This window comes from Exophiala oligosperma, assembly GCF_000835515.1.
Source record: "Exophiala oligosperma strain CBS 72588 unplaced genomic scaffold supercont1.4, whole genome shotgun sequence".
In the NCBI taxonomy this organism is placed as follows: domain Eukaryota; kingdom Fungi; phylum Ascomycota; class Eurotiomycetes; order Chaetothyriales; family Herpotrichiellaceae; genus Exophiala; species Exophiala oligosperma.
This window is the reverse complement of record NW_015622821.1, coordinates 1,238,135-1,255,054: the sequence shown is the minus strand read 5'-3', so window position 1 is coordinate 1,255,054 and position 16,920 is coordinate 1,238,135. Positions and strand designations below refer to the sequence as shown.

General features: G+C 51.3%; 6 protein-coding genes across 8 annotated transcripts; 4 read left to right on the top strand and 2 right to left on the bottom strand.

Annotated features, from left to right (window-relative positions):
- The first annotated feature begins 153 nt into the window (after positions 1–153).
- PV06_04586 lies at positions 154–6,518 on the top strand. Of its 3 annotated transcripts, none has more exons than XM_016405499.1 (4): positions 154–3,134; positions 3,260–3,304; positions 3,363–4,178; positions 4,908–6,518. In XM_016405499.1, exons 1-4 carry the CDS (start codon positions 710–712, stop codon positions 6,176–6,178), a joined length of 4,557 nt encoding a protein of 1,518 aa, XP_016263705.1. In that variant the 5' UTR covers positions 154–709; the 3' UTR covers positions 6,179–6,518. The 3 variants fall into 3 exon arrangements, with proteins under 3 accessions (XP_016263705.1, XP_016263704.1, XP_016263703.1); XM_016405498.1 differs by having other exon boundaries at positions 3,363–4,379; positions 4,458–6,518; XM_016405497.1 differs by having other exon boundaries at positions 3,363–6,518.
- On the bottom strand, positions 6,459–8,516 carry PV06_04585 (uncharacterized protein). The gene is made up of 4 exons (XM_016405496.1): positions 8,274–8,516; positions 8,121–8,220; positions 7,762–8,065; positions 6,459–7,705 (listed from the first exon to the last, which is right to left on the bottom strand). Exons 1-4 carry the CDS (start codon positions 8,414–8,416, stop codon positions 7,656–7,658), a joined length of 597 nt encoding a protein of 198 aa, XP_016263702.1. The 5' UTR covers positions 8,417–8,516; the 3' UTR covers positions 6,459–7,655.
- A 164-nt stretch (positions 8,517–8,680) lies between these two features.
- On the top strand, positions 8,681–10,698 carry PV06_04584 (uncharacterized protein). Its single transcript, XM_016405495.1, has 2 exons — positions 8,681–9,349; positions 9,401–10,698. The coding sequence occupies exons 1-2, from the start codon at positions 9,260–9,262 to the stop codon at positions 10,367–10,369; spliced, it is 1,059 nt and encodes a 352-aa protein (XP_016263701.1). The 5' UTR covers positions 8,681–9,259; the 3' UTR covers positions 10,370–10,698.
- Positions 10,699–10,706: 8 nt separating this feature from the next.
- On the top strand, positions 10,707–12,045 carry PV06_04583 (60S ribosomal protein L18-B; the record flags this gene model as incomplete). The annotated part of the gene is made up of 4 exons (XM_016405494.1): positions 10,707–10,711; positions 10,809–10,933; positions 10,995–11,099; positions 11,195–12,045. 4 exons carry the CDS (start codon positions 10,707–10,709, stop codon positions 11,653–11,655), a joined length of 696 nt encoding a protein of 231 aa, XP_016263700.1. The 3' UTR covers positions 11,656–12,045.
- Positions 12,046–12,501: 456 nt separating this feature from the next.
- PV06_04582 (uncharacterized protein) lies at positions 12,502–13,032 on the top strand. The gene has a single exon (XM_016405493.1). It carries the CDS (start codon positions 12,578–12,580, stop codon positions 12,899–12,901), a length of 324 nt encoding a protein of 107 aa, XP_016263699.1. The 5' UTR covers positions 12,502–12,577; the 3' UTR covers positions 12,902–13,032.
- Positions 12,945–16,174, bottom strand: PV06_04581 (uncharacterized protein). The gene is made up of 2 exons (XM_016405492.1): positions 15,706–16,174; positions 12,945–15,652 (listed from the first exon to the last, which is right to left on the bottom strand). The coding sequence occupies exons 1-2, from the start codon at positions 15,930–15,932 to the stop codon at positions 13,159–13,161; spliced, it is 2,721 nt and encodes a 906-aa protein (XP_016263698.1). The 5' UTR covers positions 15,933–16,174; the 3' UTR covers positions 12,945–13,158.
- Between the last annotated feature and the right edge of the window lie 746 nt (positions 16,175–16,920).

Sequence of the window (16,920 nt, the reverse complement as noted above, 5' to 3'; positions counted from 1 at the left end):
ACAAGAATTTAAGGTGGGAAATGACAGGGCTGTGAGCGTCATTTTAGTGCCTGATTTAGCCCGCAGGGTCACGACTTATCACCTGTTCCTTGGCATTGAGGCGTCACGATGTCAGGTATGTGGCGGCTTTCCAAACCTCTCACCCAGTTCTCTCTTCATTCGGCGTCGCAATGACAGCGCCTTGGAGTTGTAGGTAAAACACCTTTCAGTGATGCCAGAAACAAAGAGAATGCCAAAACAGCATGTTTGTGGAACGTATTTCTCTAGCTGAGCGTGGCGCCACGATTGTACATTGAGATTCAACACCCTCTCAGCTCCTCTGCTGCAGCATGGCCATGGCGGTACGGCCAGACCAACATCCAGGGGACATCGAGTCCGGACCATTACCCTCTTGGTCCTTCGAATGATTGCATTTCATGTTCTATCGCAAAAAAGGTCTCCCTTCATTCCTGAACGCCGATCCCTTGGTCTGATATGCCACACTTTCCCGCCATCGTCTGTGCAGCGCGGTCGGCTTGGACAACATCTCTGGAATGCTACATTCTGATCAGGTTGTTTTGTTTTCGCGTCGTGGCTCCTGGGGTTCTAATAAGCTAATCATGTCTGCAATTCTACTTACATTTCATCGGAACAGTCACTCGTTTGGTTTGGAGTTCTGCGGTCCTCATTCTACTGTTTTTGTTTCCAGCAAAACCACAACTTGCCCAACATGTGGTGGGCTCCCACACTCCTTTTGCCATACTTTGCCCTGTATTTTGCAGTGGCCTCCGCTCAAGCTTTATCTACAGTCACTTACGGACCCGGTGGACCATGTCCTGTACCGTCGATCACCAGTGTCGTTGTCGTGCAGCCGGCCGTTTACAGCTCGTTCATCCAATCCGCGTCACAAATTTACAACATCTTTGGTGATGGCAATACTATCATGATCAACAATGCCCCGACGACGTACATTACAACTTCATATATCTCGACCACTATAGTGACGACTATTACGACGTCCACAGTCAATCCTACAGACACTAGCAGCTCTTCAACATCCTCCACCAGCAGTATGATGGCCGGGTCCAGCACAAGTGCTTCTCCAGGGTCCTTTTCATCTGGCGTCTCGAGCACCCTGTCTACAACCATGCAGAGTACTTCTGGAACTCCCGCTTCAACAACCACGCAACAAACCTTTCCCCCGGTGGCTCCTCCACCAGCGACAACGACCATTCCACCCGTGCTGACAATTGTTACCACAGACGCCAATGGAAACACCGTCACTGTCACAGAAACTCAACCAGACCTAACTCTAGGTCAGGGCTTACCGACCGGGACTCTAACCGACATTCCTGCAACATCACCGGTAATGCTTGGGTTTACGTTCGGCGGAGGTGGGGCGAAGGTCAAGAGAGATGCGTACGAGGAAGAATGGGAGTATGGAATAGTCGGGATGCAGTATCAAAAAGAGAAGCGACAGGACGACTCAGTCCTGCCTTCTGCACCACCTCAGGGACTGCTCCAGGGCAAGGACGGAGAAGCAGGCAACAACTGCGGATTTGCTACTCGATATTTCCTATCGGCTGGTCGACTCTTGGCTGGAAACGAATCTGTTGGACGTAACTCCAGCGACATCTTTGTGGCAATGTCGCCGGAATCATATCCCAACGACGTCAATACCACTCTGTTCTTCGAGAATGGTATCCTGGGATGGAATTCGACTGATAAAGGGCCAGCAACATTCTATCAATGTAGTGATGGACACATATATGCAGGCTTCCCCGACCCTGCCTTGCCAAACTGCTATCCAATCATCATTGGAGGCATAGCCGCTGCGGCCTGTCCTGTAGACTATACGAACAAAGCTGTTGCACCTCCGGACGATGGGTCATCAACAACGACAATGATGACTTCTACTACCTCGACCGAGGAGACAGAGACAACGACGACCACCACAACCACCACCACGCCGATGGAACCTCCAGATTCTACGACGACAACTGTCTCAAGCGCGGCAACAGACATCAGCACCTCCGAAGTATCATCGATAACCCAAGAGAGCACTACTGATTCGACGACAGCTGCGCCGACTGACTCGAATACTCCAGTCCAGACAAGTCAAACAACTGAAGCGCCGCCGCCGTCGAGTGTCCCAACGTCTGGAGTCAGTACTCCAGTAGCAAGCAGTACGACCGCAGTAGTACCTCCTCCCGTCTCAAGTACATCGGCAGCCACCCCTGCAGCAAGCAGCACAACAATTGCAGTGCCTCCCTCTGCCTCGAGTACAACCCCGGTAATGCCAGCATCAAGCACTACGTCACCACCCGTGGTCATGCCTACCACAACCACGGCACAACGCAGCAGCACCAGCAGCACCAGCAGTCCAGCAGCGAGCTCCAGTGGCAGCGTGAGCGTAGTGGTTAGTTCGACAGGACCGATAGTCGCTACCAGTACAGGTCAAACGTCTGGAAGCCAAACTAGCCCTGCGGTTTCCGCAACTGGAACGAGCAGTGGACCTGCTGGTGGACCAAGCACTACTTCGGTGGTTGGCCAGAGTACAAGCACGACTCCTGGTACCGTGAGCGGTACTTCAGCAGGTATAGTGTCCTCCTCTCCCTCATCCACTCTTTCCCCTTTCACAAGCACCACATCCTCGCCTGTTGGCAGCAGTGTACCGTCGGGAACGACGTCTTCGCTCCCTGCAGCTTCAACTTCTGTACCAGGACCAAGCACGAACTCGCCAGCATCTACAGGATCCAGCATTGCACAAACGTCGTCGTCCGTGCCTGCACCGCCTCCCACGACCACGACTTCCGTTCCAGGAGCTGTAACTACGCAGAGTCCGCCAGCGGGAACAACACAAAGTGTGACGCAGCCACAATTCACCTCTCAATCTGGCAGTTCGTCGGTGGCGGCAGGTACAAGCTCCGGTACGTCTAATACAATTACATACACAAGCTCCTCCAGTGCACCCCCAGCACAGTCAACATCGTTGTCGTCCTCAAATGGCGCTGTATCGACCAGCGCATCTAATTCTCCCACTACCACAGTGGGAGCGACATCTTCGACTACTTTGGCACCACCTGGCACAAGTTCGATCAGTTCGAGCTCGTCTCCGCCTTCTACCACCACAAGCTCACTTGTCGTAACTTCTGGTACGTTACAAATCTCAAGTCCTGTCAATTTGCCGGTGTCCAAGAATTGCGTGGAGAGGCTTTCTGCCCTTATCACAAAGCATCTGACTTGTGCAGTTTGAGACGTGACTAACTGATTTACACAGGCTCGACCACGACTGTGATTAATCCTCTTTCTAGCACGTCTAGCAGTATGTTTTCAAACTCTGCTCCAAAAAAAAGACAAAATTCTAATAAAGTACTTTCTAGGCACGACAAACCCAGGGGTCACTAGCTCAACAGCTGCGAGCACATCGGTCACTGCGGCCACGTCAACGTCGACTTCCACAGTCCTGACTACATCGGTTCAAGCGCCCACTTCCACGAGTACCACCGTACCGTCGCCCCCGACCACAACTAGTGCAATTAGCACGTCTACGGTCAGTACGACAGGTACATCAACGGCAGCTGTAACTACAGGTACGTCAACGTCAGTGGGAAGTTCAACGACTCCAATCACAAGTCCAAGTACGTCAACCTCGTCTACCAGTCCTACTTCTGTGGTCACAAGCACAAGTACCTCAACAACGTTGCCAATTACGAGCTCAAGTACATCTGCTTCTCCTGTAACAAGCTCAAGTACGTCGTCGACGTCTCCTGTAACCAGTTCAAGCACTTCGGTCAGCACGAGTACAACTACATCAACTTCTCCTGTGACAGCCTCAAGTTCGTCAACAACGTCGCCGAGTACGAGTTCAAGTACATCGACTTCTCTTGTAACCACCTCAAGTACGTCGACGACATCGCCTACAAGCACAACTTCGATAAGCACGAGTTCAAGTTTGTCGACTTCTGCAGTAACAAGCTCAAGCACTTCGACGTCGTCAACTACTGCGACTTCTACGTTCACGAGCTCGAGCGCATCGACTCCTGCAATTTCGACTTCGACTACATCAACTACCTCTGGACCAAATACGAGCAGCTCGACGAGCACGACTTCCACAGTTACAAGTTCAAGTACGTCGACTTCCACTACTGTGACACCGTCAAGCACCTCGACGTCAACTAGCACAACTACGAGCTCAGGTACGTCAACATCATCCAGCACAGCTTCCACGATTTCGACCTCAAGTTCGTCAACGTCAATCAGCACTACTACAGTTACGAGCTCAAGCACCTCGACCTCTACAGTCACAGTCTCAAGTACGACGACTTCTACATTGACAAGCTCAAGTACTATAACGTCGGCCGATACCACTTCGTCAACCTCTTCAACTACAACTCCGAGTACGTCCACTTCTTCAAGCTCTTCTACAAGTAGCACAACGAGTAGTCCTAGTTCAACAAGCTCAACAAGTACTACAGTTTCTTCAACAACGACATCGGTTAGCTCGTCGAGCACTTCGAGTACGTCTACAAGTACAAGCACTAGTTCCACATCGAGCAGTACTACAACTCCAACGAGTTCTAGTACAAGCTCAACAAGCACATCTTCGAGTACAAGTCCAACGAGTTCCAGCTCAACAAGTACAAGTCCAACGAGTTCTATATCAAGTACCAGTACAACCTCAACAAGCACAACTTCGAGCATAAGTACAACGAGCACAAGCTCAACGAGTACAAGTACCTCAAGTGCAAGTTCTAGTACGACTTCGAGCACCACCTCAAGTACCACTTCTACCAGTTCCACAACAAGTAGTGCCACGACGACAACGACGATAACTTCCCCCACCACTACCACGACGTCATCTGTTTCTTCTACCAGTTCATCTTCTTCTAGTAGTATCACTACATCGCTAACAACTACTTCTACAGCTTCTAGTACGACTACGACGAGCACGACAATCACTACAACGACGACCAGTACCACAACCTCGACGACCACAACGACCACGGGAGGATCAACGACCACGACCACGACGACAACATCGACGACCACCAGCCCGACGACAACTACTACAACATCTTCAACGACGTCAACGACCACCACGGCTACTTCTGTCTATATAACTCCACCCAACTACAGTTCGCTGGCATCAACATACTATCTTGCCTCCGCAGCAAGCTCAGCTGCGTCTGGGACACTATGCGCGAGTGCAAATGTCGGATCCACGATACCGACGTATCCTATTCGAGCTGGAGCATACAACTACAGAAAGGTCGCGCTATCAAGCAACCCCGCCGTTGTCTACGAAATCGCCTGTTTCATGTCGCCTTTTGCTGGTACCACCACTTCAGCCGTAAACAACGTCAATTCCCTCGAGTACTGCATGGATCTTTGCACGACAGCCAACGCCAACACGCCAGGCAGTTGCACAATTGTCCAGTGGGAAACAAACAACAACAACAAATGCACGCTATACACTTCGCAAGCGTCTTGTAACAGTGGCGTGGCAGGCAACAGTTGTTTCCCAAACAATGTGGTTCTCAATGGTGTTCGGTCTGCGAGACTGCTCACGCCGACTGCTCCAAACGTCACCGACGCCACGTTCATGCAAGCGCCAAGCAGCCTGTACAATCTGGACCTCTGTGGTGGAGGGAGCCTCAACTACTACGACAGAGCATTCATCGGCCATGTTCACTCGGACAATACATTCCGGATTGGCCTCGCGGATATTTGGTTGTTGACCTGCCTGGGCTACTCATACTACACTGTTGGTGGCGTAACAAGCTCGAGCCTGCTCAACACTGCGACCGTTGCGGCGGGATTGAACATGGGGGTGCCCAACACGGCCGACGACTGCATGCGACTCTGCGCCTTTTACAATGACCACAACGGTGACAACGGCTGCCGCATGTGGCATTTCATGAATGACAATACCTGCAACATGTACAGCAGTCGTGGCAATATTCCCACCGGCTCGAACCCGACCATGGTCAGCGCCAGCATCGTCGCGGCAGGCCTTTACCGCGGCGGCACCGGCAACATGTACCCGGCACTCAGCTACAAGCGCTCGTTGCCGCCCAGCGAAGGCTACGGTCGCCACCACGCAAGAGACACGCTGGCCGAGGTCGACGGGATCGTGGCCGAATACATCATCCCATTCCGCAAGCCCCTTGGTGTCGCTAAGCGAGTCAAGAATTGATGAGTCCAGCCGACTGGTTCGTGAGGGTGGGTGGTGGAGGAGTTTTGAAGTTGACGCGCAAGAACTAGATACGGGTCCACGACGACGAGGATGGGCAGGAAAACGCATGGGCTTTTCAGGGTCGTTTCATTTTTTTTTCTTGTTTCTGTATTCGGCGCTCTCGCTTCTGAACCGGTTCGATCAAAATAGGTGAAACACCAAAAAAAAGCACCTATGGCTCTTGGAATAGGAATCGATCGGAAGTTCTGTAGAGGTCTAATTCATTCTTGGATTTTGACCGCAGATTTTATCAAATTCTATTGTTCCCCAGTGCTTGTGATTCCTTACATGACTCGCCACAATTTGATCGACATTATATAAAAATGAGTTGGTACAATCCCTCGGCAACCCTCGTTCTTGCCTTCACCTGTGTGGGGGAAGCTAGGAAGCCGAGAAAACATCGAAGTCCCTGACTCTCGAACAGGCACGAGATATGTACTAAAACATCGCTGTATCTACTCTGTAAAGAAAACGATGACTGCGACGGTGGAGGAGAGCAACTTCGCTGTCCATATATGTATTGTAAACAAACATGCAGACATAGAGTATATTCCACAAAACCAAGATCAATATTGAAGTCGACTTGGCCAACAAGATTTTCTCCTTTTCCCTTTGGGGCCAATCATTTTTACATTTATGAACCAGTCAGAATAACATCGTACCTACCGAAGTGCCCTAGCCCTAATGAATTCTGGACCGCGTCCAGATACCATGACTAGGGCTAGAAGCTCTTGCCCTACAATGAGTTCACAGACAAAATGGAAGACGAGAAGGAATATCAGCGGATGAAAACGGATGAGACGTAAGCAGCATAGACGAATCATAGCTGCATAGGAAAAACAGGCCGGTTCTGCCGATGGTTAGTTCTCGACACGAATACTATCGGGCATGGAGCCAAAATTCGGTGGAAGATGTCGTTGGTGAGACTGCGAGTTAAGATATCGAAGGATGGAATGTTGATTGCGAGGTTACGACGTGGAAGGGACGGCGGAACGCGAAACGACGACGTGGGACGACAATGGCGAAGATGATTGGGATTGATGTTGACGGTGGACCGAGGAAGGGAGGAAGGAAGCAGGAAGAGCGGCGACGAATGCGTGTTAAAATATCGTCCGATATTGCGCCTCGAGGTCGATATCTCTCGATCGAGCAGGATATGCTATCGAAGTATTGGCAGTGCCCGGTACCCGTTCGTTCGAACAAGATCGATCTCGTATCGTTCGCTCGAAGTCGGTCTAACCTCAAGTCAAGTCAATTTCAGCCACTGTTGATATCTGCCTGACATCATTCAGGTTGGCTCTGCTATCAAATGATCAAGGCAAAGCTGTCAATGGTAGAAAAAGAAAGAACCTCATGTCTTTTCCACAAGCAATAGCACTTTTTCCGAAAACCAAGTTTTATCGAACGAAACACAATCAGTCGAAGGACAATGCCATGTTTACTCGGCGGTATCGAGTTCGTCATGTGCGGGAGGAGGAGAGTCCACGGCTGATGCGGGTGTCAGCTTCAGTTCCAGGGGTCAACAGTGTCAACATCCATCGTACCTTTGCGGTCCTCTGCGGTCGCTCCATCACGATCTTCATCACGTCGATCTCTGTCATCTTTCATGTCGCGGTCGCGATCTCTATCGGCCGGACTGCGGGAGCGGCGACGGTCATCGTAGTCTCGATCGCGGTCTCGCTCACGATCACGGTCGCGGTCTCGACGATCGTCCTTGCGAGGTGAATAGTCTCGACGACGAGGTGAAGGCGAGCGGTAGCTGCGACGGGGAGGACTTCGATCACGTCGCTCACGACCGCCTCGTCCAGCTTCGTATCGCCAGGTAGCGGAGGGAGGAGTCCTAGCCCACTGCAAATTCTATGTCAACTCAAGTATAAAACGATATTCTTTCAGGGCCACGTACCTCGATCTTTAGCACATCGTCTCTACCGATGCGCTTGTTATGCATCTCGTGGTAAGCATCATCGGCATCGCGACGACTCTCGTACTCAACGAAGGCGAAGCTAGTTAGGCGTCAGCACTGATGATGTATAAACAGGGTAGGTCCAAGACTTGCAGTCGGCTGGAGGCGGTTCGGGGAGCTGGGATATCGCATCTGACCAGTCGACCATAGTGCTCAAATTCATAGGCGAGGTCACGGGCACGAGTGCCGTGACCAAAGCCAGTCACATAGAGGGTGGTGCCTGATCGTGAAGACATGGCTGTTCACAGTCAGGTGTTGACGATCGATAGTAAAACGAGGCCACAAATGACGATGCGATGGGTGGCTGGATATGAGAAGATGATGGGGGTGTGAGATGGATGAAGGAGAGAGACAACATGTACGAGTACTGAAAGAAGGCTGCAGCTGCAGGTTCTGAGGCAAACGCCGCTAATCTCAAAATAGAACTGAGGCTTGGCGGATAAATTGCGGCCAATGCGATTGGGGAGGGAGAATGGAAGGCTCATGACTGCGGGCTGTACAGTACTTCGTACAAGGGCTGCCCAGCACCAGTGAGCCGAAAAGACCTGGAACTATGGTTGCTGGTCTGATGCTCTCGTGGTCAAACATTGTCTCAGATCTGCTGGAAAAAAAGATCGCCCTGCACCCATCGCAATTCTGTGACCAGAACACCTCGATCTGCGTTAGCTGGACCGTGGCATTATTCTTCTCAAGTTTCCCTTCTTGCGACGACTTGTTCAGATTTCCATCTCCAATTCAGTGGTCCTCCATCCCCTCGCCCGGATTCTCCCGTCTATCTCTCCCTGTCCCTTGACGACTTCATCCTCCACACGAGAGGACTTTTCCGAAAGGCTTTCGACGATTGATAAAGACCAAGAAACGATGGGTGTCCATGCCTGAGCGAAAGATATTGTAACAACACACTATGCTTTCCTACAAACAAAGATTGTGAAAAATTTCCATGGACTCCACAGCTTCAGGCAAATCCAGAACCCTCCCTGTCGTGCTGCCGTACCCCTGTTCTCCTCTCGCGTCCGAAGAGCAGACCGCCTTACTGTGTTGTTCGCATTCAATATCTGCGCATAAAGCGCGTCAAAGTCATGAGGCTAGGAGAGAAGGAGCCTGCAACAGTGAACGGTAATCTTGGACAGACATCTTCTCCGCTTCGCAACTTGCCCAATCTACCAGAGGTGGGTGTCCCATGTAATGACCGTATCTTGAGCATGATTTAATGTGTTTAGGCTCCTGCAGCCATGTCAACGAACGACCTGGTTGCGCGGTCGCGTGAGTTCATCTCAACCCCCTTCACAGCTGCCTTCTGTGCAGGAGGTGTAGCTGGAGCTGTCTCGCGGACCGTTGTATCACCCCTGGAACGATTAAAGATTCTTTATCAAGTACAAAGCGCAGGTCGCAATGAATACAAAATGTCCATCTCCAAAGCTCTGCGAAAAATGTACACAGACGAGGGTTGGAGGGGTTTTATGAGGGGGAATGGCACCAACTGCGTACGCATTGTGCCTTATTCGGCTGTGCAGTTCGGAGCCTACAATGCCTACAAGAGATTTTTCGAAAGTACACCCGGCGCAGATCTCGACCCTATTCGACGGTTAATATGTGGTGGCTTGGCTGGCATCACATCCGTTACTTTCACATACCCTCTCGACATCGTACGAACGCGACTTTCAATCCAGTCGGCTTCGTTTGCCGCACTCGGGAAACACGAGGGCAAGTTGCCTGGCATGTGGCAGACAATGATCAACATGTACAAGAATGAAGGTGGTGTGCTTGGCCTCTATCGAGGCATTATTCCCACGGTGGCCGGCGTTGCACCATATGTTGGTCTGAACTTCATGGTGTACGAGTCGGTTCGAGGCTGGTTCACCGAGCCTGGTGAGAAACACCCCGTCTGGTATCGCAAGCTCGCTGCGGGAGCGATTTCGGGAGCTGTGGCTCAGACTTGCACATATCCCTTCGACGTACTCCGACGACGGTTCCAAATCAATTCCATGTCAGGCATGGGCTACCAATACAAGGGTATCTTTGATGCTATTCGGACCATTGTCTCCCAGGAGGGGATCATGGGGTTGTACAAGGGCATAGTGCCCAATCTACTGAAGGTTGCTCCTAGCATGGCTAGCAGTTGGCTCAGTTTCGAAATGACGAGGGACTTCTTGGTTGATTTGGCACCAACGAAGGCAGACCCTATATGAGACGGTCTGATTCAATTTCACAATCACATCCGGTGTAACGTGGCTCTCTATCAATTTTAGAATCCAGGGAAGACTCGGACAGGTGTTTTCGTGCTTACAGGAAACAATGGAGTTCACACAGCCTTGCGAGTTGCCGCAGCGTGACTATCGCTGTATCTCCAATATGTATTGGAATTGGTGGACATTTCATGGAGTAGGATTGGGAGGCTTAGACAGAACAGGAGCAGCATTTTTCAGGAGTCATAAAATATCACAGACAAGCCTTGGAGCGAACAGAATCTATACAGATTCCAATAAATAAGCCCACGACTTGAGATGTTCAATCTGGCCAAATAACATGTAGTAAGAATTCCTGGTCAACTGCTTGCTTCGTGAGGGCTCAGGTAGTGAACGTTTTTGGTCACGTGATGAGATTGTGCCAAGGCATTGATATTGTTAGCGCCAGACAAATCTTGGCAAGTCTGGAGCCCACGAATTCCGCTCTGCGCTTGAAATTTCGACCCTGCGATTTGAAAGTCGACATTGTCTATCCAGCACTCAATCCGACAAACACAGCGATCATGGGTATGGCGATTCTTGCTTGGATTTTGGGACTGTGTCGAGTGTGCTGACATCAATGATACAGGTATCGACCTCGATCGCCATCACGTCAAGGGCAGCCACCGCAAGGCGCCCAAGAGCGACAATGTCTACCTCAAGCTCTTGGTGAAGCTGTACCGCTTCCTTGCCCGTACGTGATTTTTCCCTGCCCTTGAGATGATGCCTGTTCCAAAAAAAGGAAAAGAGATTGTTGGAAAATTGAAACTGACATTGTCCCAAATTCAGGCCGAACCGACGCCAACTTCAACAAGGTTGTGCTCAAGCGACTCTTCATGTCCCGCATCAACCGCCCTCCCATGTCCATCTCCCGCATCGCCAGCAAGGTCAGCACCGAGAGCGCGCAAAAGGCGTACAAGGACAAGACCATCGCCGTGGTCGGCACCGTCACCGACGACGACCGCCTCATGACCGTGCCCGAGCTCCACGTCGCCGCCCTGCGGTTCACGGCCACCGCCCGCGCCAGGATCGAAAAGGCCGGCGGCGAGTGCATGACCCTCGACCAGCTCGCCATGAGGCACCCCACCGGCAGCAACGTCGTCCTGCTCCGAGGCCCCAAGAACGCCCGCGAGGCCGTCAAGCACTTCGGCATGGGCCCCCACAAGCACAAGAAGCCGTACGTCGAGAGCAAGGGTCGCAAGTTCGAAAAGGCCAGAGGACGAAGACGATCAAAGGGTTTCAAGGTGTAGGCGTACCAGGACCATGGCGACACGTCTACCACTGGTGTATTGTGGGTGTGTGTGGGTGGGTGGTTGGGTGCGTGCGTGAGAGAGCAAAATGGGATGGAAGGCAGCAGCAGCGAGCAACAGTGGCTCGTGGGTTCGCTTTGCGTTCTCTTTCTAGACAGAACTTGACGAAACTGGGCGCAGGTGGTCTTTCAATCCACAATGAACGGTTATGGGCTCTTTTATGATTCCTACAACATTTTCTTGCCAAGGAGACCAGTTAAAAACAAGAAAAGGGTCACCCTGCCCATCGTGGATCGTCAAAGTTATCCTGATCAAACACCATGCATGATTTGCATGCCACGGGTCAAAAAAATATCTCAAGATGGAATGACAAAAAAGATTCAATGTTGACCACGCTTTCCAGAGTTTGAGCATTGCTATTTTTACTCGTTTCTTTTCGCCCGTCGCTTGAATCTTGCAAATTTCCTTCCAGCTCGTTTGATATATCAAGGCTTGTACCTCCAATGCCGGTCATATTCCCTGATGATTTTCACCTGGACCTCTCAGTACACAAACCATTTGCCATGGTCTGCCACTTACAAGCGTACGGTGTATACAGACTATAGGTTTACAGAATTTGACAGACGAGACATCTCAGAGTAGAAATTGACAAAGTTCAGTTTTAACTGTCCTCAAAAAGGTCTATGTCCACTTCCCATACCAGACGTAGTAACACTGTACATTGTACCAAGTACAAAAGGTAAGGTGGTGTAGTGATATGTTCGACTTACATCGGTGACGTTTCCAAAAGATAAATATCGAGAACCCTCCCTCTCAAGCCCCGCCCTCTCCCGTCCACCCAAGTTATGTTCACACAGTACATATCATAACTCAGTGCATCACACATTACAAAACACTTCCAAGAATAACAACAAACAAACAAATGGTCGACACTGCTGATCCAGGTTCGACAAAGGAGAAACAAGAAATAACCTTCGACCTCTCCGTCGTCTTTTCACAACACGTCGAACATCGAGAGTATCCCAAGACTCTGTGTCCTTCTGAGATAGCCAGGTCCCTGTCACGGGCAGACCTCGCCAGACTGGGGACCTCGGACTGGCATGACCTCATGCCTCGTCTGCGTGAGATGGCGTTCGAGGCTCGCGACAGAGGAGAGGTCCAAGTGCTACAGAGAGGTCAAGTCATCCCCCCCGGACGAGGCATGGACGACGTCAAAGGGCCAATCAGGATCAGAAAGGCAGTGTAGGAAAGGAAGCAATGGCAAATAATGTGCTGGGGAGGTTTCAATCCTCTTGGACCAGCAAAATGCAAAACCATTTACATTCATCTCTGCGCCAGTTTGCGGCCAGTTTGATCTATGTGCGATTCGAATATTATACTACAATTTTTTTCCTTGGTCAGATGCGCCAGGTAACAGGACTAAAAGCCAACGCCAGATCCTGAAGATCCTGAAGATCCGTGTACATAGGGAGAATAACCTGGAGAAGAATCGTCAAAGGCGCCTCAATATGCACCATAGCCACGGACTGGTCTCAAGGAGGTCCTGCCTGTCCTTGAAGGTCCAATATCGATCGTGCTTAACTCCAGTGCAAGCGAATTATCATCACCATACCCGCCATAGTCCATGGAATTGCTTGGTCTGTGATGAGGAGGCTTCGTTGGTGTTGGGGGATAGTCGTGGGAATTGGGTCCACCACGTGAACCGTGGTCATACATAGCAGGAGCCTGGTACTCAGACAATGGTGGCCGCTGTGGGGGACGGATGGGGGAAGAATGGGCTGAATGTCGTTGACTTGGTGGGCTTGGTCTTGCATCAGGAGATGTAGTCATTACGGCCGGGCTAGTCTGTGCATGAGGGTACGGCTGTGCTGGCAACGGCCGAGTAGGCATGGATTTCTTCAATCTATTTCGTGCACTTCCTGGCTCTCCTCGGGGCGCAGGCTCCATTGATGTTGATGTAGGTGAAGGTTGGTATGGGGAAGAAGCTGGAGCCCCGGGCGATGGTTGGTGTGGTGACGTTGCGATTGAATGAGGTCTCATTGACGCGGGGGATGAACCTGTATTCTGTTGAATGCGTGCCTCTTCTCTCGTTCGGATTCTGATGACATGTTCTGGTTTCCTGTTCTTCCTCTCCGGCTCGGGGGCCCAAGTATCGGCGGGAAGATGATCGGAAGGGTCAATGACTCGGCCATCGTTTCCGATGATGGGACCTTGATCTCTCATTTTTTCCACTTCCCTCTGTCTTGCTGCTTCATGGGATGAACTGTAGGAATCATCGCCGACCGTAGGACTCGTGCCGGGATTTAGCACATCATATGCATCAGGCCCATAAGGTATTCCACTCATTTTTCTCCGGTCCTCCGGCGTGGAAGGTGTGGGTGTGATTGATTTGCGCGGGATATTACGAGGAGGGTTCGGACTAACGGCCCTTGGACGTGACACAGGGGGTTCCGACATACGATGCCGATCATCGAAATGACCATAGTCGTCAAAGGTTTGTGCTCTTCGTGGATGATCGTAACCAGTAGAACGCCGGAACGAGTCCTGTGGCAGTCCACCATACCTTTGGTCTACTGGACTGCGACCTTGATATTCCTCGAAGGCTGGCAGCTTGTTGCCTGATGAAATGGGGCGCCGATGACCCGTGCTTTCATTGTACGGCGATCCTCTTGCATTCGGAGATGGGACATACGCATCGTATCTTTCGGGGGTTCGTTGTTGTATGGGAGCTCGAGGTTGGTCGTGGTCATCTTCGATGGCTCTGCCATATACTAGGTCGGCAGGTGGCTGGCGAGAAGGATCTGCTGCGGAAGGTGAGCTGTAAGGATCATACTGCTGTTCCAGCCTCTGGAGAGGGCTTCTTTCTTCTACAGAATCATATCTGTTTGGAGTCCGTGGCAAGGCCTGTCCAGTGGGTGCTGGATAGGCCGTTGTCACGGACGATTTGGATATATGACCACGATGTGCTGGTGGTGGCGGCGGGGGGGCGTCCTCCTCGTCAAATTGTGGATCGAAGTGTCTATTTTCTGATCGAGGCATATCATGCTGGCTGATAGATTGTCGCAAGGGACTATCACGATACACAGCATGCTTAGTGGGAGATGTACTTCCCCTGCCCTGCCAGCCTTGGCTCTGCACAGGCCGGGTTGGAGTTGCTTGGGGAGTTGTTCTGCTGGAAGGGGGAGAGTAATATGGCGATTGAGCTGACGGGCTGTATGGTGACTGAGGGCTGGGCAACTGTCCGGCCTCTACTTGAGGGAACTCATCAGTGACATACGGCTGCAACTGGGTTGTCGGCGGTAAAGTTGCTGTTCTGCGATCATCGTAGCCAGGACTCTCCCGTAGCGGCGATTGTCGTTGATTATCATTATAAGGATCGTTTGAGGGCCGTCGCTGCTCTTGTGGGTGATGCAATGGCGGTGGTGGTATGTCATATGGATCTGGTTGTGGCAGTGCATATGGATCCGGAGAATACTGGGATGGTAAACCGAAGCCTACATCGTCAGGCGTTTCTGGCATCAGTTGCTTCGGCGGCCGGGGCGGCGGATTGCTGTTGGTATAGTTTTGACCGTTCCAAGGATCAAGAGGCTCGTCCGCAGGCAGCCTTTCGACTGGCGATGAGTAGCCGCCTGGACCAGGCGGCAGTGGTCTTCTCTTGATCTCCCGTGGGCCTAGTTGTCGCGAGCCCGAAGAGTTGCTGGGAATGTCACTGGCGAGAGAGTGAGACTTCTCTCTCTGTTTCTTCCTTTCCGGAGATACCTCTGGTTTCGGCCTTGTGTCATAGTATGTTAACTCTACTCTGATGTCGCCCGCATATTTCCCTTTGAAGTTCAGTTGATGCCAAAGGTCATTCTTCCCACCCCCAGGCACGATGACTCGCTCGAGGTTGATCCAGGCTTCGCCAATGAGGTCGGTCTTTTTATCGTCGTTGAAGATCGAACACTTGAGTTTGTAATAGTCTGGAGAGTCGTGTACATTGAAGCGGAGTTCTTGATCCCTATATATAGTGTCAGCATTCTGTTGCAAAAGATGCATCAATCTTGTACGAACCATCTCGGTGTCTGTCCTCCTCTTTTGTCTGTGTCTGTCTTCTTGGCTTCTTTTCCTAGTCTCATGGCACAGTAAGGGTCTTGTTTACCCATCGTCTTGCGGTTGGGAAGGTTCTTGGCTCGGTCGACGACTGCTACCAAAGTCCCAATCTCAGGTCCGTCAAGGGTCATGTCTGCGAAGATCCCAGCGGTGTGAGCAGCGTTTGCTGCTCGCGATTTGGTAGCCATCTTCGTTATGGACGGCCCGGAGCTGGCTGCCTGCCTACAGCGTTTTGCTTCGAGACTGCAAGACTGCAGGCGGGGTCGAAATCAAGAGGGCGACATTCGAGGAGGAAGAGGTGGTGCCGGTTTACCTTGGAAATCAGAATTGGTTCACCCGCACACAAGGGTAGGGCCGGTCGTTGTCGTTGTGTACGAGTTCGTCGAGGCTTAATTTGGGTTGTCGTGATCGAGTGATTGTTGTGCAAATAGTCAAGAAATGAATGGAGGGTGGAGTGCCCAATGTTGACGGGCTCCAAGGTGGACGATGCGCCAGCCACTGGAATTTACGCGTTCATCTACAATGAGGTACTAGATGGCTGGGAGACATGTAATTTGGCGCACAGGCTTGAAGTTGGTATCAGATTAACGAGATCAATTTGTGATGGAGTAATTACTTCGTATTGTAGGTGGATGATCTCCCGGTTTTCTTCGAGGATTCTACAAACTTGTACTCGTCAAAGTGCTGTCAACTGATGGTTCTGAGTATTGAGCAACGTGAGGTGCAGCTGTCCAATCGCTTCGAATCCAATGTTTTGGTGACGTCCGCCTTTAGCCAGCGCCTAGTGCGCCTAACTTAGTGGGCCTTGTCAGCCTTGCATGGTGAGCCTACAGCCATACAGTAACGGGCACACGGGTATTCGTACGGGCGGCGCGCCCTTACGTGAAACAATAGTGAGAGGAAGGCCCCTCGACTGCTCCCTAGGTCTCTGGAGTCCCTGTACGGAGTACAATTGTACGTAGATGGATTGGGAGGCGGTCACCCCGCCATAACCACTCTGGTTTTACAGCGATGCTTTTTACGTGCATTTCACCCACCAAAACAAGTCCCAAGGACAGAGTACGGATACTTCGTATGTACTCCATACAATAGGTACCTAAGGGAAGGTATTGTCTCGGTCGCTTGGCCTATGAAAACCCCGTCCTTACGGCGTACTATAGAGTACTCGCACGAACA